We start from the raw sequence: 21,473 nt of genomic DNA, 5'->3' as shown, positions 1-21,473 counted from the left end.
TTCAGTAAAAATGGTCTTTTTAGACTTAAAATGAGCCTCATTCACCCAAACAGTTCAGAAAAGTGTCTTATTTCAAGTTATTAAAGACAAAATTGAGGTCGGACTTGCTTGTAACAAATCAAAAAAAAAAAATCTACCAATATAACAAAGAAAAGTTACTTGTATTAAGGCATTATTCTAGTTTTAAGCAAATTTTTCTTGTTCCATTGGCAGATTATTTTTACTTGTTGCAAGCAATTCAGACCTTGTTTTTGTTTTTGAATAACTTGAAACAAGACATTTTTTCTGGACTGACCAGTTGATTGTGGCCCATATTGAGTATAATGAGACAATTTTACTTAAAATAAGACAAAAAAAACTTAATACGATCTCATTTTTTTGCAGTGCAGGAACCAAAAGGTGTTTCTACTTTTGGGAAACCATGAAAATGTTAACAATTCCCAAGCCAATGAAATTCCAATTCCGCTTCCTCCAAATGAATTTTGATTTCATTATTTTTGGAGAATAAAGTAAAAAGAATAGCAGCATGCTTCTGTTGTTGAAAATTTTCATTTATGAAAATAAACATTATTCTTTCAATAAAGGATAGATCAACACAAAAAAATACAACCCTGTTTTGAACAAAAGTACATTTGAAATATTTGCAAACTGGAGCTAGAAGCTGGAAGTGGTTCTTACTCTAGACAAGACAAAGTACCAGAGACTTTTCTTGCTCCCCAAAAAAGATCTTTCACTGGTAGTTCTTACAATGTTGCCTTTGTACAAGTTAAAACTTAGTGAACTTTTACAAATCTTTAGGTCTGCGTGGAAAAATTTGTAACACAGCAAGAGAACAAACTCTGAACTTTGAAAAAGGGCTTGAATCAATCTGACTCCAGGTCTAAAAGTCAATCCAGTGTTCACAAATATGAAAGTACAAAAGCATACACACGTATTGCACATACATAACATAAACACAATGTACAGTGTGCATACATCTTTAAATTTCATCCTTCTCTATAAGGTGGATATATTTCACATCTATTTTTATATATATTAACAGATGTTTCTGGTATTGATTCTGAATATGTTTTTAACTGGGACTAAGATCCAGAAAGGAGATGTTGACTCTGAGGGACAGTCTCCAATCCCCTGTTAGTGTAGCTAACCAATTCCCAACCCCACATCCCCATCTCACCAGCCCCTCCATCACCCATCACCCATCACCCCATCAGCCGCCATGCTAGCTGACTTCTAGCTAAATTGGTGCTGCCACGAGTTGGGAAACCCGTCCATCCGTACTTTCTTTTAGGTCAGTAAACCAGTCAATCAAATCTTGGCTTGGTTACGGGTTCTGGTCAAACGGTGACGGGATCCTTCTTGGAGTTTCATGGGATGGCCTCTGTCTTCCATCTTCTCTCCCCCCTCATCATTCTTTTCATCATTCCTTTTTATAGATACTGATTTAGACTTACTAAACTTCTGGTAAAGCTCTGTTTTAACTCAAGAGCTTCATTTCCACCACAAAAAAATCCCAGAGACAGGCCCATGGACTGGGAACTAAATGAAGTACCATGGACTTGATTTTGTCTCCAAGCACTTTAGATAGGAGCAGGGACTTTATTGTAATCCCCATTTTGTTAGATTCCTTGTTAAGTCAGGGGCTTTTAGAGTGGGACTTAGACCTCCAGCCTCCAAAATTTGGTAAACTTCAACTTCATCAGCATAAATATTTTGTATATTTTGTTTAATCTGAATGAGATTAAAATCGTATTAAGAATGCTGATACTACAGGGCTGAAGGAACCTTTTAATCTCATGCGGATGAATAGTTCCTGGCTCTAATAGTCCTAGGTATTTGTGGTGGAAACGTGGCGACAGTTGAAAGAGCTTGGGAAAATGGTCCACTAAATGGAGCATTTTTGCAACTCCCAAAGTTTGTCTTCTGTTCAGGGATCTTTTCATTCTCTTCCTCCTGAAGTTGAACAGATGCTAATGCTAACCTCAAACATATACTACCTCCACAGATTTCAGAAGCAGTTCTCATGAATATCATTGTATTTAACTCCTGTCTTCAGTCTGTCTGTTTTTTCATGAACGACTAACCAAAGTATATGAGAAGTTTTTCTTTCTTTATAGATAATCCCTAGTGGGCAACTAACAAAAATTTGAGGCAATGGAACAGCAAAGCATAGTTACTCCATCCCAGGTCATGATCTTGAATAATCTGACTGGATTAAGTTCTCATGGGGAGTTATAGAAACCCTCTAAGTGGAGAGTCCTGTATTGCACATGCCTGTTTACCTTGGGGCTATTGACACTATGCCTTGCTGAGCCACAACTCAACCCTCCACTAACCGTTGACTTGATTGCTCAGAGAGGGGGAAAGTTTTTATTTGTGCAGCTGGAAGCATTCCTCAGAGCTTTCTTTCACTGCACAGCAGATAATCTGATAATCTGATTACAGTGGCTGCAGGAGCTTTCTGCCTTACTCACTATACATAATTTGATACTCTTTGGCACACAAGTTGGTAGAAACAGTCACTCAAACTCGGATTTGCACTAACAATCAAACAGGGTTTGGATATGCGCTCAGACTACATTCACATGTTGGGGAATCCATGAATCTGGTCTGAATGTGGTGATCTTTGATTCTTGACTGAGCCAAACAGTTATCAGACAATCTTACTTCTCAGCTGTATGTGAGACACGAAGTCACGCATTGTTTTTAGTGGTTTTAAGTAGTTAAACCTAATGATGTACTATTTTTGTGCAGTTGACTACTTGACCTATGAACAGGTTCGGGGCACTGAGGAAGAAAAAGACAGGCTTGACATGTTGACTGTGTATAACAATGCATGGCACACCACCACAACCCACTGTAAGAGATGAAGCCAAAATACTGCAAGTATTCAAAGGAGATCTCTATTTCAGGGTGTATTTTACCCTTATTTCGACAGCATAGAGAGCTGAGAATGAGAGTGACAGGAAAAGTTTGGGGACAGAGGGAAATGGCATGCACCAAATCGAGTGTGATGAGGATTGCAGCCTCTGAACTTGGGGTACATGCTTTACAGAATGGTGTCCTGTTAAAATAAAAATACAAGTTATTTAAAGGTCTCATATTATGCTCCTTTTCTGCAGTTTAATATGGTTCATTGATGTCTTCATGAAATGGTAGTAACATGTTTTGGTCCAAAAAGCCGATAAATCAAGCACAGCAGCATTGTTTCCAGGCTCTCATAGCCCCTCTGTTCAGAACGGTCTGATTTAGTGGGCGTGACCTTCATATGTACATGAGCCACCGCTGATACCGCCCCACTTTTCAGCGTCACTGAGAGCAGCGCCACGAGCTCCGAGGGTACAATGTTTAGAAAACAGCGAAGCTCGTTTACCGTAACATTACAGGCTAAAACAACAGGCTAACCACAGATAAAGGTAGCATCCTGAAGCTAACACAAAGACAGGGGGGACACTGAGGTAAAGCTCTTATATCTACTCCACAGCACACAGCATTTAAAATACTCACATTTCCAGGGAGGAAGGCCAAAGACCCACAAATTTCACTAAAAGACTCAATAAAGTGATTTTTGCATAATATGGGACCTTTAAGACCACTAAACATAGGATTACAGAGTAATCAATGTTGAACTAGTTACCACTTACACTGGCTGTCAGTCCTCCCAACAGGCTGTGCTGGTTATGTATAGATTTAGTTGAGAAGTTAACTGACAGTTTTATCTTCCATACCCTATGTACAACGCTGTCCCCATTTTCTAGATCAAAATACTGTCAAATGGCATTGTCAGTCTTACCTAGAGCTTCAGCGCTTGCTAGTGGCAGGAGGCACTTACTCAGGCACACCTTATGAACAGCATTTCTGGCCTGCATTTGTAAAAAAAAAATAATAATAAATTACCAACGCTAATTCCAGTGCAGGCTAGCTTGAAGTTGACTTTACAGTATGCACACCTCCTCAGTTTTGGCTTCACTTGAGACTCTTTCACCGGACAAGTCCAGAAATATGTTGGAGTTTTAGATTTTGCAATAAGACAAACACTCCCAAATTGCTTAAAGTAAAGAGAAGTTTTTGCAGTGTATGTTGGAGGCAGGTTTAGGTTTCAGGTGTCTACAAGAAGATGGATTCCAGTTCACCTGTAAAGGTGTTCAGCCATAGTTTTTATTGTTGAGGAATCTGTTTTTAATGTTGCTAAACTTGTATGCGTAAAGAGAGATTTTTTTTTCCAATCTTCCAATCTTCCAAGCCATTACCCCAAGGCAGCTTCAATGAATCAATAAGACTTTCCATAGTAATTCCAAAAAAAGTGGGCTTCCAGATTACCCTCCCTAAAACTTGGGACGTGTTCCAACACTTGCAATGGAAACAAACGATGTGACTTGATGGAGGAAAGTAGAGGGAAAAGAAAAAAAGTCAACAGAGCATCGTCTATCAGTATTCACCCACAACCTGTCAGTTCAGGTACTGATAACAGTTTTAGGACTTCCATGGAAATCTGGATTTGTCTAGGTTGTGATGAAAACTTGTCAAGAAAAAAAGAAAAGAAAGCTTTCTGCTGAATCACTTATCAGTTCATCATGGGGCGTGAATTTGAAAAACAGGTTTACACATGAAGAAAATCTGCCCGGTGCCGTCTCACAGCGCTGAGATTTAAAGATTATCTGGTGGCTGGTTTTGAAGCATGTAGGTGGTAGTTCGTTTGATCAATACCCACAGCGGATAGAGCGTGGTGATTGGTTGTGCTGCGTGCTGGCCTGTGAGTGACAGCGGTGTGTGTGTGTGTGTGTGTGTGTGACCCCGTCTCAGGTGGAGGAGCGATCTAAGCTGAACAGACAAAGCTCCCCAGCGCTGCAGCACAAAGTGTCCAACCGCATCTCCGACCCCTCCCTCCCTCCCCGCTCCGAGTCCTTCAGCAGCGGGGGCATGCAGCCCGCCTGCACCCCACCCATCCACCGCTCCATCGAACCACAGGTGTGTGTGCGTGCAGACGTGTGTGCAAAGGAGAAGGCATGGGAATGTTTGGTGTGCTTCCTAGACACCAGAAACATCACACAACTAAGTGCCTTATAACATGAATTTCTTTAAAGGTTCATGTTTGAATAAATCTCTCTATCATCTAACATTTTTACCTGTCTTTTTCATTTTTCCCCTCAATTTTTTTTTTACCCATCTGCATGAATTCTCTTGCTTTCTTCATTTTTTTAATTCTCTCTGCCACCATTTTTAACCTCATTCCCTTCTAACTGTTTTTGTCCTCATCCTTTCCTTAATCTTCCAACCAACGGGCTCTCTCGGTACTAATGTTTTCTCAATCCATCGTTGCTGCTTCTGGCCTCTGACTTACTTCTTTCTCACCACTTCACCTTCAACCTTTATCCATCCATGGACTCAAACCCTTCACCTCCTCCTCTGCCACAGATGGCCCACCTGGTCCCTGTGAAGACCCACTCCGGCTCCATGTCCGGCTCTCAGTCTCTGCAGGATCAGACGGGCTCGGCTCTGAGTGAGGGCATCGGTGTTGGCTCCCCGAGGCCTGATATGCCCCGCCAGAACTCGGATCCAACTTCTGATACCCCTGGGGCCCCGCTGCGGGTCGCAGGACGGGAGGATCGGGACAGAGACAGGGACAGGGACAGGGATCGAGACAGGACAGCTTGGCTGAGAGGAGAAGAAGATATTCCGCCTAAGGTAGAAAGAGTACTTCATGGGAATAAATAATTTAACACCATAGCTGGTTAAAGATTTGCTGTGTGTCGTTTGATCACAAAGCTGTCTTTATGTTAAGTTAATAAATTATGTAACTCAAACAGATATAAATCAAAGTGTTGCAACATTTTATTTGCTTTCAGAAGACTTCCAGTGAACTGCTGAGCGTTAAAAGTTGGCACAGGTTTCAAAAGAAACATCATTTGCCTCATACAATCTTTAAATGAATCAGAATTTGTCGGCATCTTGATCCAGAAAGGTTTAACACCTGAAGCCAGTCAAAATTACTGTTTTATTAAAGGCATCATGTGCCAGACTTTTGCTTTTTATAAGATCTGCCTTCCCTAAAACTTTCTCTATTTGTGTCCTTTTAACATCCAGGTGCCACAGAGGACCACTTCCATCTCTCCAGCCTTGGTCAGGAAAAATTCCCCGAATGGAGGAGGAGTGGGTCTGGGTCCTCGCACAGGCTCTCAGCTCATACGAGCCAGGTAAATCACTCAGTGGCCAACTGTCTGCCTTAAAACAGAAACATTTAAAGTCCGAATCAATCTTTGAATCTACTTTCATCACGTTCAGATGGATTGTTTTGTTTGCTGTTGGCTTTTTTATTTTTGCTTTAGTTAGTGCGTAAAGTTATCCTCAATTCCCAGAAGAAGATTTCTGTCACAGTAAAAAAATACAATTCAAGCACAATTGTTTCTTTACAGAAGTGATGCTCGGCATATTTCCCTTCGAAGACTTCTGATACTGTGAAATCTTTAAAAAATCATCTGAGCCTGTGCAGTTGTTAACCAGTTTGCCAATATTTTAAGATATTACCTCTTTCTGAAATTTATTTTTTTTCTCTTTCAGTAACCCAGACCTGCGGCACTCTGAGCTCTCTCTGGACGCCATGCTACAAAGAACTTCCTCCAACTCCTCATCCTCCTCTTCCCCTTCATCTCAGGGAGGCTCAGCAGAAAGGAGAGGTACAAAAAGCTTGTGCAGTAACACTATACAGGCTGAAAACACACACATATGCACCTACACTTCTATAAAAACTGAGGAGCTTACATACACTCACTGGCCACTTTATTAGGTACACCTGGTTGGACCCCTTTTTGCCTTCAGAACTGCCTTAATCCTTCGTGGCATAGATTCAACAAGGTACTGGAAACATTCCTCAGAGAGTTTGGTCCATATTGACATGATAGCATCACACAGTTGCTGCAGATTTGTCGGCTGAACATCCATGATGAGAATCTCCTGTTCCACCACATCCCAAAGGTGCTCTATTGGATTGAGATCTGGGGACTGTGGGGACCATTTGAGTACAGGGAACTCATTGTCATGTTGAAGAAACCAGTCTGAGATGATTCCAGCTTTATGACATGGAGCTTTATCCTGCTGGAAGTAGCCATCAGAAGATGGGTACACTGTGCTCATAAAGGGATGGACATGGTCAGCAACAATACTCAGGAAGGCTGTGGACTTAAAACCATGCTCAGTTGGTACTAAGGGGCCCAAAGTGAGCCAAGAAAATATCCCCCACACCATTACACCAGCAGCAGCAGCCTGAACCGTTGATACAAGGCAGGATGGATTCATGCTTTCATGTTGTTGACGCCAAATTCTGACCCTACCATCCGAATGTGGAGCAGAAATCCAGACTCATCAGACCAGGCAACGTTTTTCCGATCTTCTGTTGTCTAGTTTTGGTGTTGCTGTGTGAATTGTAGCCTCAGTTTCCTGTTCTTAGCTGACAGGAGGGTCACCCGGTGTGGTCTTCTGCTGCTGTAGCCCATCTGCCTCAAGGTTGGACGTGTTGTATGTTCAGAGATGCTCTTCTGCAGACCTCGGTTGTAACCAGTGGTTATTTGAGTTACTGTTGCCTTTCTATCAGCTTCAACCAGTCTGTCCATTCTCCTCTGACCTCTGGTATCAACAAGGCATTTTGGCCCACTAAACTGCTGCTCACTGGATGTTTTCTCTTTTTGGGACCATTCTCTGTAAACCCTGGAGATGGTTGTGGGTTAAAATCCCAGTAGATCAGCAGTTTCTGAAATACTCAGACCAGCCCGTCTGGCACCAACAACCATGCCACGTTCAAAGTCTCTTAAATCACCTTTCTTCCCCATTCTGATGCTCGGTTTGAACTGAAGCAGATCATCTTGACCGTGTCTAGTTGCTGCTATGTGATTGGCTGATTAGAAATGTGTGATAACCAGCAGTTGGACAGGTGTACCTAATAAAGTGGCCGGTGAGTGTAAATACATTCGAAATACATATCTACACCTGCATGCAAACACTTGTAAATGAGATCATGTCCTTCTACTTGTAAACATGAAAACCCAGACACAGAATCACACAAACATCAAGCGGCATCATTGACTTCAGCGGGGACAGTGTCAGTCGCAGTTCTGCTCTGATCAACCTGTCTGATGTGGCCTGTTGCTCCCAGCCTCCAGAGAGATAGAGGAGAGGAAATGAGAAAGTGAGATAGAGGGACGCGTCAAACGACAGGCCGCAGGGATATCTAAGATATGGTTGGATCTTCCTCTGAGAGATGGCAGAAAGTGGTTTTAGTGTGGTAGGAGTGGTATCACACTGTGTTTTTTAAGTATTTTATCATAAAGGGGGCAAATTAAAATCTAAGATTTAAGATTGAAAACAATCATCGTCAATGCTTCCACAAACTTTTGGTGATTTGAACTAACCTATTTGTTTCTGATGTGTAACTTTCACCTTGTCCTCATAGGTCAAGCCAAGCAGGAAGGATCCCCTCCCGGAGCCAATCAGGAGGCCAAACCCAAACAGGAGGAGGGCCGTGAATCAGCCAGACCCAGCAGACCTGCTGTGAGTCCCACGTCGCCATCACACTCTCACTTTCCTGTCTCAGCAGTCTCCTCTCTCTGACTCTTCCTCCACTCTTTTTCTGCTATTCATCCAGTTCTCTCTTTGCCTCCTTCTCTCTTTGTTCTCTCATTCTTCAGAGCTATAAGAAAGCCATAGATGAGGTTAGTGACACTCGAGTCCTGCCCCCCCTCCAGCACAACCACTCCTTATTTTATCCTGGTTTTCTTTCTCCTCGAATTTAAGCTCCTGTTTTTTCCTTGGCATGGTGGAGTCAGTCGGTTAGAGACAATGTTTGTTTCTTTAACTCGGAAACATCAAAGTGCACTTATAAAACTGAAACCTACTCAAGTGTTTGTGTCTTATTATTAGTAAAAATGTCTTATTAGACTGAAAATGAGCCACATTCATCTAAAAAGTAAAAAAATCTCTCATCTGAAGATATTCAAAGACAAAAAATATCTTAAAATAAGACATTTTTTGACTTTTCAGACAAATGTGGCACACAGTAAATCCAATAAGATGTTGTCTAAAAAATAAAACTTAAACACTTGCCAAGTTTTCAGTTTCCGCAGTGTGTTATGAGGATGGCAGTGCATGTGTGCTTGTACACACAAACCTGAGAGAGTGAGTGCGTGCTTGTGTGGGTGTGTGTGGGTGTGAGAGTGTGTGAGGGTTACCTGAACTGCCAAACACCTGATAAGTCTCTGCATCTTTCTTTCCTGTTCCACTATCGTCACCATTACTGCTCAGGAGGAGCTGGTAAGAACCACCGTGTACGACGGCTTTCTCCCCCCGTCTGCATGATTTGGTCTGATCCAATCGACTGGGTTGAACAAAGAGGGAGGGGAGGGAGAGGAACCACAGGACAGTTGGCATGGGGGTGATAGGTGGAGGGGTGCAGTGTGATGCTGAACTCCAGGAGCCTTTTTCTGGTCGTATTCCTCCTATTTGAAATGCTGCTTGTGAGAAAAAAAAGTGTTTTTCTGCGATCACTTCTTATCTCACAAAATCAAAGCTTTGATTGCGTCAGGCAGAATGGTGGTCTCAGATCAGCACTTTTGTTCAAGGACACCTCTGTTTACAAGCCCGGATGTTTATGTGACGACAGATGAGTTGTCTCCTTGTTGTGATGGTTTGTCCGACTCTTTGCCCCTCTCTCTGATCCTTTACGTGTGCGTGATTCATCACAAGTTCAGAGACTAATGATTCAGAAGTGATGTGTTTATTGACTTCCTCCCGTCCTTCTCTTTTCTCTCTTTCTCTCTGTAGGACCTCAGCGCTTTAGCTAAGGAGCTCAGAGAATTAAGGGTAGAGGAGGGCAGCAGACCTCCAGTCAAGGTACAACGATCATTTTTCTCTTTTCAGTCATAGCCCTCGCAAGAAAGCTCATTAACTTGTATTAAAAGGCAAAATAGGTGAAAACTTAGGCTGGATAGAAGAAACCTGCAAGGGTAAAGTCATTTTTATTACAGCAGGATATAATTCTAAAATAGTACCTCGAAATAGTGAGAAATAAACAAGTTGATATTTAACAAAATTAGACATGATGAGATGATAGGTCATGATAGCAAGAAAAGAGAATAAATTGAAGATAAAAAATCATTATGATGAAATTAATACTGAAAGTTATGACATGAAAATCAAATTTATAAACACAATTACAATCATGAGCTCAAGCTCTCATCATTTTGACATTCAATAGCCTATTCATGACTTACCCCATAATTTAAACTTTTGAATTCATATTGAAAACCTGTTTTTCTCTTGTATCAGACTTTGTTTATCTTAAGTCCTATATGCTTATGTAATTTTTGTCCTATATTTAGGACTTGTTTATTGTACAAATTTAGCATTTGACTCAAAGAAACAACTTTTGTGTTAGAGTGTTAGACTTTTAACTTAATTTACCCCCCCCCCCCCCCCCCCCCCAAAAAAAAAAATCCCCCTTTTTTTTTTTTACTCACTTATTTATTATTAATAATAATAATAATAATTATTATTATTATTATTATTATTGTTATTATTATTATTATTATTGTTATTATTATTATTATTATTATTATTATTATTATTATTATTATTATTATTATTATTATTATTATTAATAATAATAATAATATTATCACTATTGCTATTATTATTATTATTGATGTTATTATTATTATTATTTATTTATTATTTACCTCCCCTCTGGCAAACTTGGGCTTCCATACTAGGAATGGGTACTGAATTCAGTGCTTTTATAGGTACCAACTGAATTCTGTCAAAAGCACCGGGTACCAATTCACTTATAATCAAAAAGTACCATGTTTAGGTACCTAAACGCATTCTTGTGACTTTGAGGTGGAATAGTAGGTGATTTTCCATACTGGACATAAACACGACATTGCAAGGTTATATATTGAAGAATAAATATGTTAAATTGAAAAATATATATTATATTATTAAACAAATTGATATTTTTTACCACATAAACACAAAAAAGAACAGAAAATTGGAACCGTTGAGTACCGGTACCAATTGCCAGGTACCGGGCATCTGTACTGTAATGTTTCAAATGTGAAAGGTACCCACCCCTATTCCATACCAGGCTTATAGCTTTTTGTAGTCCAATGCTAGAAGTAAAAGTGTAAGATGGCAGATTTTGAAACAAATTAGCCAACTTCTGGCTTATAGTTATTATTATATTTTTATATCAACCTACTGATTTATTTTTAGATCCCTGAAAACTATCTACCTAACTCAGGAAAGGGTTTCAATTTCTCAAGATAACAGGATAAAAACATCTTTTTATATATCTTTAAGAAAACTCTTTACGTTTGGCATTGACAGGGGTCAACTAGGCTAACTGTCAAAGCATCATAACAAAAACACTGCATCTAATTTGTAGCTTGTGGTTCAAAACAAGAGCCCACAGCGTGATTCTGTGTTTCTAAGACTTTCTGGTTAATTGTCTTTTCTGTTTTTTTCAATCTGTGTTTTTATGAAGGTGACAGATTACTCGTCTTCCAGTGAAGATTCAGAGAGCAGCGATGAGGATGGGGAGACAGTGGGACACGACGGGACTGTTGCTGTTAGCGACATTCCTCGCATCATGTAAGATGTCCCCTCTGTTTTCATTTCTCATCCTCTTTCTGTGTTTTTTCATGCTGGGATTGTCAGCGTTGATTTGTGGTGAGATATTCACGTCTTTGGAATATGCACTGTGCCAGCAGCCTGTCAGTATAGTTTTGGTGAAATTGCTTTGTAAATAATCGGATCTGTGCGTGTGTGCGTGTGTGTGTGTGTGTTACAGGCCAGCAGTGCAGAGCAGCAGCGAGTCTTACGGAGGGCTGACAGAGGACTCTCTGGGAGATGCCTATAATAGCTCCAAGGACGGCACTTTAGTGGTGAGAGAGGTGATGAATGTGCACACACACACACACACACACACACACACACAGAAGGAGCATAGATCTAGAAATAAAAGCTGAGATGTTCAGTTTTTCTTTTTAAACCACACAACCGACCTCATTTGAATTCCTTATCACTTTTTATCTTTTATACTTGAACTGTCCTTGATATCCTGTCTAAACTTTCTCTTTCCTTGTTCCTTTCTCTCCCAACTCCTCTCTGTCTTTTTTACCTTCTCAGGCAGAGGAGAGGCGGAGAGGTGGCCACACTGAGAGTAATGGGTTTCACAGTAATCATGGTAACCTTCCTGACCTCGTGCAGCAGAGCAACTCTCCCTCCGCCACGCCAACCTCAGCCCTGCAGGAACTTGGGGACATGGCTGAGGTCTGACATTAACCATCTTTACTTGATATAAAAAGGAAATATGAAGTTGTTGTGTCCCTCTGATCAATTTAACTTTTACAAAAAGGTCTGGAGGGAGCTTTAACATAAAACAAGAAAAATTTAAACAAAAGAAAAGCAGAGAAAGTGGAAAATGCTATCATTGTGCTGCTAATATCAATGCTAACATTAGCATACCACGATTTCCTATCAAACTATACTTGTATTGGTAGATCGAAGAAAAAAAGCCCACTGTCTGAGTATATAGCAAACTAGAAAGTAAATAACATTGGCTAGCTAACAATTACATTAGCGAGGACAGAAAATAATTAAATGCTAGGGTCAGCTCCTGCCAGGTAAAGGCAATGTAAGCTAGTGAATAGTAATGTTCACTCAAATTGGTAATAATTTTGCCTTGTAGTTAGCTGATGTTAGTTACTGACTGTGTTAGCCAGCTATAAGTTAAGCTAGCTAGGCTACATGGTAAGTGAATTCTAGACACAGCTGTTGCTAGTTAATGTTGATGTAAGCTAGGTAAGGGTAATATTAGTACAAATAGCTAATATTTTAATGCCAGAATTGGCTGACACTAGTAAATAGCAGCAGGGAACTTAACCAGCTAATTGTAAAGTTAGCAAGGATAGGTAATAACCAAATGTCGGGGTCAGATGTTAATCAGTTAATAGCAAAGTAAGCTAACTTATAGAAATGTTAACTAGAAAAGATAAAAGTTGAATGCCAGAGTCAGCTGTTGCTAGCTTTTAGCAATTTTTACTAAGATAGACAATAACGGAATGAAAGAGTCAGCCAATGCTAGTTAACAATGCTAGATAGTTTGTGCTAATGTCAGTTAAGATTGGTACTAATTTGATGTCAAAGTCAGCTGATGCTAGCTAAAATCATGGTTTAGCTTAAACAAGTCTTGATAAGTCTTAATAATTTCTTTTAATTAATCTTTAGAGTTGCTCATCACCCAAGAAGCAGGAAAAAAGATGTCCTTAAGTCTTGGAGCTTTTCTAATCTTTAGCAAGATGCCAATGTCTAAATATTGGTATGAGTATGATGTAAGGAAAAACGGCCACCATATAAATGCCACTCTCTGTTTTCTGTGTCACAGTTTGGTTTGGGCGGGTCCAAAGCATCCTTCACCCCATTTGTAGATCCACGCGTCTATCAAACCTCCCCGAGTGAAGATGACAATGAGAACTCAGCAGCAGGTTAGCGAAACATATCACAGCTTTAGTCGCACATTTCACTAATTGAACAGATTTCTTTAATGTCAACAGCAAACTGTAACAGGCAAATAATGGTGTTAATACTGGGAGTAAAAGCTTGGCTGTTTACTTTACCAGCTGCAATGCTGTCAAAGAAAAAAAAATAACACCTTACTCTGTTTCTCCATCTCTCAGCTATGTTTGCAAGTGAGCTGCTCAGGCAGGAACAAGCCAGACTGAACGAAGCCAGAAAGATCTCTGTGGTCAATGTCAACCCGACAAACATCAGACCTCACAGCGACACCCCGGAGATCCGCAAATACAAGAAACGCTTCAACTCTGAGATCCTATGTGCTGCACTCTGGGGTGAGAGGGAACTTCCTCTACGCTTGAACTCTCCGAACTTTCTCCAGCCACACGTTCTTTGTGCAAGTTTCTCCAACTTCTTCTTGTTTTTGTGTGCTGCATGCTCAGGTGTGAATCTGCTGGTGGGGACAGAGAATGGCCTCATGCTGCTGGACAGAAGTGGACAGGGGAAAGTTTACAATCTGATCACCAGGAGACGCTTCTTGCAGATGGATGTGCTGGAGGGGCTCAATGTGCTGGTCACCATATCTGGTACGTCCAATACAGACTTACATACATGGTTCACAGGAGCTTCTCCACCCTTCTGGGCTGCCAGTTTAAAAAAAAAAAAAAAAAACTGTGAATGTAATGCCTGCAATCACCTGCTTGGCAAAGCTGAGTTTGCATCTCAAAGACAAATTTTTGAAGATCTGGGCTTCATTAATCTTGTTTAGGTAACACACATCTATGGCCAAATATTCTGCCATCGTTTGCTGTTTCCTGCCAAGTAGGTTCCTAAAACTGTTTGGAAACCTATTCTCATCTCTCCCACACACTCTCCTCAGGGAAAAAGAACAAGTTGCGCGTCTACTACTTGTCCTGGCTGAGGAACAGAATATTACACAACGACCCAGAAGTGGAGAAGAAGCAGGGTTGGATTACTGTCGGGGAGCTGGAGGGCTGTGTGCATTATAAAGTCGGTAAGGATCTCTCTGTTGTTGTTTTTTTTGTGATAGGATTGGAGTAGTCTTTATTCTCTCCTTGTGGAAATATGTGGTTGTCTTGAACTAATGAATGAATGCAGGAAAGCTGATACTGTGATTTGATCTGTTCTCCCAGATTAAGATAGTTTCCTCCTTTTAAAACCAAACCAAATGTGGTTGGAGATTACTTGACTTTTTCAAGCTTTTGGTTGTCAGAGTGATTTTCTTTTTCCAACTAGAATTTCATCTCAGTAAAAAGTACCAATGGATTTTTTTCTAACTCTTAATTTTACAACATGTTTTCTGCATCATATATGTTCATTTAGATTGTTAAAGAAGAAAAATGTGGCTGTTTAAGCTGTGACTAAGCATTTTAAATCTAAATTTGTATTAACCTTATGGATGCTTCTGTGTTTTGTTTCCAGTAAAATATGAAAGGATCAAGTTCCTGGTCATTGCTTTGAAGAACTCTGTGGAAATCTATGCCTGGGCTCCCAAACCTTACCACAAGTTCATGGCCTTTAAGGTACAGGAGATGTGTAGATGCTTAACGCACAAGCAGACGTACTGCTTCAAAGACAATTAAATATTTGCTGACTTCTTGTACTTACTTCCCTTTTTTTCTTCTCCTGTCTTCTTGTTTCCCATCTGACAGTCATTCACCGAGCTGCAGCATCGTCCCCAACTGGTTGACCTTACGGTGGAGGAAGGGCAGAGGTTAAAGGTCATCTATGGCTCCAGCGTGGGATTCCATGTCATTGATGTGGACTCTGGCAACCCGTACGATATCTACATCCCCTCACATGTAAGTGCCAGGCCGAGCTGATTCTGTCTCTTTCTCCTCAGACGCATGTGAACGAAGGATGAAACTCTTAACACAGAGCAACTTTTCAGGTGTTCTTGTCTGAGCCCTACTGTTAGACAAATTTAGAGGCATCTCAAGAGGATAAGTGTCTAGAAATGTAACAACTCCGCCTTGACAAATTACCTTTTTTGATTGATTTCCTGTAGTGCTAGTAAAAGATTGATAGGTGCTTTACCACCTTCATTGGACACTTTGCTGTCTTGGGCTTAGGCTATCTTTATTGAATGTCCTGAAAAAGTTTAAATTTGAAGTTCCAAAAAGTATACTGCAAAAACTGGAATCAAGTATTTTTATCCTATTATATAGAAAAAATGTCTTATTAGACTCGAAGATAAAAAGTTGACCAATCAGGTTTCTTGAAATAAGAATATTATTGCAATACAGGAAACTAAACAAGAACACTCTTCCTACCCCATTGGCAGTTTTTTCATCTTAATAAGCACTTTTAAAGTATTGAAATTAGATTATTTTTTTAAGATTAATGTGGCTCACATTACTTTTATTAAGATATTTTTACTAATGAGATAAAATACTTGACCGATAAAAAACTATTTCAGCAAGCTTAGTTTTATTTTGAAAGCATGCGCCCCATCGTTTCTTTTGGTCACATAAATCCCTCATGGAGGCTTGGTCACCATCAGTAGCTCTCTGTTTGCGTGCTTGAATGCTAATCAGTTTAGCTCCTTGCATGCAGATTATTTTTTTCCATGATGGCTTCCAAAATTTGATGCTTTCCTCAAATTAAGTTCAACACAACCCAGCCAAATTTTTGATTTAGTGTTTTTTCAGTAAATATAGACCACTGAATTCTGATGGGAGGACACGCAACTTCAGTCTGGGAACACTTTGACACAAAACGCTGAAACCTCTGCTTTATGAAGGCTTATGATTGAACTCTTCATTTCCTCTTTAGCTGATTGTCTTTTCCAATTTTTGCCTTTAATCAATACTTCCCCTCTCTCTCCATCCCTGCCAACTTTTCTTTCAGTGTGCCAAAGCATTGAAGGTGACATCCTGCCATCCACCCTCTAGACTAGACCAATAGATCTTTAGTGAAACCCCACAGCAGATGCACAGAAGCACTAAGTGTGTCTGTGTGCAGTGCAGTTCATTAAGATTAATGTGCAGTTTAGCTAGAAATCTGAATAAATTCATCTTACCCAACTGAGACACATGACAGTTTTCCTCTAAAGATGTACTTTGGCCTACAAAAAGCTGAAAAAAGCTTGACTGAATTAATTTAAATTCAAGTTTTTATGCTTCTTTTCATGAATCTCCTTGTGGGCTAAGATGAGTTTTTTCATCACTATTTCACTTGTTGTAGTTAAATGATCCCCTTTTCTCCTTAAATCTCCACCTCATGTAGTCTACTAGCAACTCACCATAACACAGCAGTCACTTTCCTTAGATAAACAGAGCTAAACGGCAAAGTTAGCTGTTCTCTTCCAGGTTTGCAAATTGTAAATATTGCTATATCATCACAGCAACTAAAAAGACAACGGCTAGCCAAAATGTTTGGATTAGCAACATATCTGATAATACAACAGGTGTAAAAGCTAAGACATGGCAGCTAACGTCAGCTTTCGACAAAATCCTTGCTAACAGTTTGGTTAGTTTGCAAACATTAACTTAAGCTAAATAACACAATTGGCTACATGGCAATACTGTTCGCACACTAACATTACTATTAGCTTGCTAACATGGCTTACTAACATTATTGCTGGCTTGAAGGCTTTGCTATTGTGTGTGTAACTATCAAACAGTAACGATAGCTAGCAAAGGATGCAGGCTGGTTTTAGCTAAAAGGGTGTAAGCATATGTTAGCTGGCTAAGGATGTAAACGTTAGCTGTTAGCTGTTGTTTCCTTTTTTAAAGCCGCGAAACAACCAGAAAACAGTAGATTGATTAAAATTGTCATACTTTTATATACGACTTGTTAACTTCTGCTCTAAGTGACATAATAGCCTGTAAGGAAAATGGCTGCTGTGTGAAGATGGTAAGGGTGTTTGTTGTTACAGGCTAAACTTTGGTTAGCGCTACAGGTTGAAGCTGTCTGTGAGTGTGTGTGTGTGTGTTCACCTGTTTCATTTGACATCATTTCTCTTTAATTAGGCGTGTACTTTAAAAGGCCTGTAGTTGTACATTTAATTTATTGAACAGAATTTTTCAGATGACATACTGAAGTCCAGCCCTCTCGTTGCACTCACGCTCCTGATATTTGGTATCCTTTTCCATGTCCACAGATTTGATCTGTAGAGGATTACAGAACGCGGGCTATGAGCCAGCCAAATTCTGTTGCCCTTAATGCCCATGACGAAACCTCTGTAATATCTTAATCTAATGCAGATTATGATTTAATGTGTCCGATTTAAATAAAGCCCTTCACATGTGTGCATTTGTCACAGATCCAGAGCCAGGTGACGCCTCATGCCATCGTGGTGCTTCCTAAGACTGATGGAATGGAGATGCTGCTGTGTTACGAGGACGAGGGCGTCTACGTCAACACCTACGGTCGGATCACAAAGGACGTGGTGCTACAGTGGGGAGAGATGCCTACCTCTGTTGGTATGTCCTGGAAACTTGTGTCTGCTTGAATTTAAATGGGTTCTTATCAACTCTGGAACCATTAAAACATCTGAGAGAAACAGTCACTTCAAAGACCTCAATTAGAAATCACCAAACTTGCAATTATGAGCTTTAAATAACTTCAGTGATTTATGCAAGGACCAATTCCTGTGCCACTACTGCAATTATGATTAAAGGTGTCATTAAGTCTCAGTGAGTCCAGCCTGTGGGGGTTAATTTGGGGCTTAATTGCGTTCAGAAATCAGTTTAAACATCAGCCTTTAGAGAAGGGTCGGATGTGCTTTGTAGGAACAAGAAAGAGGAGAGTAGGAAGAAAAATGGACGTATCATTAACAGTTGATGTAAAGGATAATGTGACATACAGTTAAGATTTAGAGATATGTGCATGTATGAACGGTTTTTGATATTTTGTTTTTTACTGCCCTCATGTGGACATCAGGGGTATTACACTAAAAGAGTTAACTACCATGGAACTGCAACATCTGCAAAGTGCATGTAGATCCTTTGGGATATTGAATCTTACAGTATTATTTTTTATATTTAATTCATCTTTAGATGTTTTTTACATTTAATTAAATTGTAATATCTGTTAATTTTCTTGTTTTCAGCCTATATCCATTCTAATCAAATCATGGGCTGGGGTGAGAAAGCCATAGAGATCCGCTCTGTGGAGACAGGGCATCTGGACGGAGTCTTTATGCACAAGAGAGCTCAGAGGCTCAAGTTCCTTTGTGAGCGGAATGACAAGGTAATTTTTTTTAAAAGCTGATGATTTCTTTTTTAATCAAGATATAAAAAGCCTGGGGGTAAAAAAAAAAACAACAAAAAAAAACACTGATGAATGTAAATGTTGACATTCACACCCTGTCCTCTCTTCAGGTTTTCTTTGCATCAGTGCGTTCTGGAGGTAGCAGCCAAGTTTTCTTCATGACCCTCAACAGAAACTCTATGATGAACTGGTGATGGGTCACACCGGCGTGCACTCTGCCTCCCCCTCCCATTGGCTGAATTCGCAACACACCTCGGCCACATCTCACAAAGGAACCCGACCGAGCGAGAAGCCAGAAGAGAACTCTTTCAACACCGGAGACTTTTAACAGTGTAGAAAAAAAGAGATATCTTAGAGAAAAACAACAAAGACTTCTTCTAAATAGAGAGACGTGTTATTTAGATTTCTTCGGGTCATGCAGAAGCCATCGACTGACTGGCAAACTGGTGCCACTGACTTTCCAAATATTCCTCCTTTCTCTGTCTCTGTCGAAACTCTTTCCCCTTTTTGTCCAAGTGTCCAACGTGTCGCCTTCTGTCTCTCCTCTTCCTAATCCTCTGCTCCCCTCCCTCCTTCCTCTTATCCTTCGAGATCTAGTCATCACTTCTTCAATCCTTTGACACCCGTGTCCTCCATTTTCTTTACTTTATATCCGTGGCGTGTGGCAGAATTACACCTCAGAGGTCGGAGAAAAAGATGAATGAGATTTAATATAAATTTAAATGTGAGCTCCTGAATAAGACAGTGCAGGGAGGACAAATCTATTTTGGATGGCAGACAGCCTGATTGATTTTCTTCCTCCCTCCTCCGCTTCTTCCTCTCACTGTCTTTCTGAGTAAACTGAATTGTGATTTAATTCGATCGCTGATAGAGATGCTGGGAGGAGCGGCTCTCGCGGGCGGCTGTTACAGTATGCAAAGATGATGTCTGTGTCCCTTTAAAATCACATCACGGCTCCAGCGTCTCTTTTTCTACCCTCTTTCCTTCTTCCTCTCACCACCACCACCACACATCCCTCTGTTTTCAAACTCTGAAGGTGCTGCATCAGATTTACTGTAATATTCAATGAACAATGAGAGCGTCATTCTGTTCATTTCTCTTCTTTTTTTCTTTCTCTGCGTGGCTGCGTCAGTCAGTCTCTGAAGCTTGATGAAATGTACAGCACATTCATGTCTCTGGAATCAAGTGTGTATGTGAGTGTGAGACCGTGAGTGTGTGTGTGTGAGTGACTTGATGTTGACACGAGTCCCATTCAAATCAAGTTGCAGTGGGATTAAAAAAAAATCAACGTGGAGTAGTTCAGTCTTTGTGACGTTTCACTTCAAGGCGATCATCAAGTGTGTTTACATGCAGGTTTATCACGAGATCTTGTTAGGATGGAGCTGGTGCACTGGAACACCAAGAATTTAAAAAATAGGCAATATTAGCGGTTAATTCTTTGGAGTGTGCTCCTTTCTTTCCTGTTACACAGTTCTCTCTGACAGCCGAGCAGCTGCTGGGATCTGATTATGCATAGAAGCAGCGTTTCCTGAACACATCCTCAGTGGGACCGCACGCTGAATGCTGTGGTGTCCTTTTTTCAATCATGGCTCCTTACTGTTTGTACAGTGCCTAGCATGATGTAAGCAAAACTGAAACGGAGGCCAAAAGATAAACGCTCTCGTACAGAGTCATGATTTTATTGCCTAAAACATTTTATGTTTTGATTTCTTATCTCACTTTAACAAACTGCTGATGTTTGTCACTGCTCATAGACGTGCACATTAACAAACCTGACCTGATTTTATTTGTTTGGAAGATAAACTTCACTGATTTTTTTTTAAAAGTGTGTAGATCAGCTCAGTCAAACTGTATTGAATGAATAACACTATGAAGGATGGGTTCGTGTATGCAAGCTCACCCATGTTGAGCACTGTAATGCAGACTTTTATTCTGGTGGGTACACTGTAGTTACAAACTTCCAAAACACATCCTCCCTGCTGTCATTTTTCTCTTATATTATCCATTTTTTTATTTTTGAGGTTTTTTCAGGGGTGGGGGTAATTTTACACATCCATACTGTAGCTGCTCCTGTGCAGCCGTGACGTGGGTTCGCTGATCTCCAGGGCAGGCTAACATTTTAGCAATAAAGAGCTGAGCTGAAGAAAAACCACGGTCTTCCCTGTGTGTATGTGTATGTGGGTGTGTGTGCATGCATGTGTGCAATTAACTAAAGCGCAAGTGTGAGTGCGGCATCATTAATGTGTTTGTCGATCGTGGATTTCACTCTTCCCATGGGAAAACGCTCACAGTCATTACACTGAGGACTCTCCTTTCAAAGATGAAAACCACTGTCTTTCTTCTTTTCTCCTTTTCTTTATTTTGAAAGAGCGTTACTAATGTCCTGTTTAGGGATTTATTTGTTTTGTAAAGAGATGCTGTAAGAGAGAAATAAATGAAACTAGAACATTATGCATCTAGTGTCGGCTGTGTTTTTGCTTGTGTGTATTATCAAGTGTGCACTTTTATCTAGCAACCCTCAGACTTTGCCCCTTGGTGTATCATTAACAGCAGTGAGGAGAGAAAACACTCTCAAATTGTCTTTTTTTACATTAAAAGAGGGAGAAGACTGTAATATATAAAAACTATATTTTTTAAACTGAATTAAAAAAAACAGCACATCAAATTTTACAACA

At 40.2% G+C, this 21,473-nt stretch overlaps 1 protein-coding gene across 18 annotated transcripts in view; it reads left to right on the top strand.

The window, feature by feature from the left end:
* tnika (TRAF2 and NCK interacting kinase a) overlaps nt 1-21,239 on the top strand; it is an 84,350-nt gene extending 63,111 nt beyond the window's left edge. For 4 of the 18 annotated variants that reach the window (XM_074692367.1, XM_074692365.1, XM_074692366.1 and 1 more), the window contains 20 exons: nt 4,804-4,968; nt 5,416-5,685; nt 6,085-6,194; nt 6,559-6,674; nt 8,444-8,541; nt 8,679-8,702; nt 9,811-9,879; nt 11,531-11,637; nt 11,837-11,939; nt 12,175-12,318; nt 13,433-13,532; nt 13,725-13,895; nt 14,004-14,147; nt 14,441-14,575; nt 15,004-15,104; nt 15,234-15,383; nt 16,432-16,449; nt 17,849-18,008; nt 18,638-18,777; nt 18,909-21,239. In XM_074692367.1, coding sequence (XP_074548468.1) covers nt 4,804-4,968; nt 5,416-5,685; nt 6,085-6,194; nt 6,559-6,674; nt 8,444-8,541; nt 8,679-8,702; nt 9,811-9,879; nt 11,531-11,637; nt 11,837-11,939; nt 12,175-12,318; nt 13,433-13,532; nt 13,725-13,895; nt 14,004-14,147; nt 14,441-14,575; nt 15,004-15,104; nt 15,234-15,383; nt 16,432-16,449; nt 17,849-18,008; nt 18,638-18,777; nt 18,909-18,992 — 2,409 coding nt within the window. In that variant the 3' untranslated portion in view covers nt 18,993-21,239. The remainder of the gene's footprint in view (nt 1-4,803; nt 4,969-5,415; nt 5,686-6,084; nt 6,195-6,558; nt 6,675-8,443; nt 8,542-8,678; nt 8,703-9,810; nt 9,880-11,530; nt 11,638-11,836; nt 11,940-12,174; nt 12,319-13,432; nt 13,533-13,724; nt 13,896-14,003; nt 14,148-14,440; nt 14,576-15,003; nt 15,105-15,233; nt 15,384-16,431; nt 16,450-17,848; nt 18,009-18,637; nt 18,778-18,908) is intronic. The other 14 variants (XM_074692374.1, XM_074692371.1, XM_074692362.1 and 11 more) reach the window with 7 other exon arrangements.
* Nucleotides 21,240-21,473: the final 234 nt, after the last annotated feature.

Source organism: Halichoeres trimaculatus, unplaced genomic scaffold (assembly GCF_033239565.1).
Source record: "Halichoeres trimaculatus isolate MK-OKI-2021-1 unplaced genomic scaffold, fHalTri1.1 fHalTri1_scaffold_17, whole genome shotgun sequence".
NCBI lineage: Eukaryota > Metazoa > Chordata > Actinopteri > Labriformes > Labridae > Halichoeres > Halichoeres trimaculatus.
The sequence above is the reverse complement of the archived record's forward strand: the minus strand, read 5'-3'. Positions and strand labels throughout refer to the sequence as shown.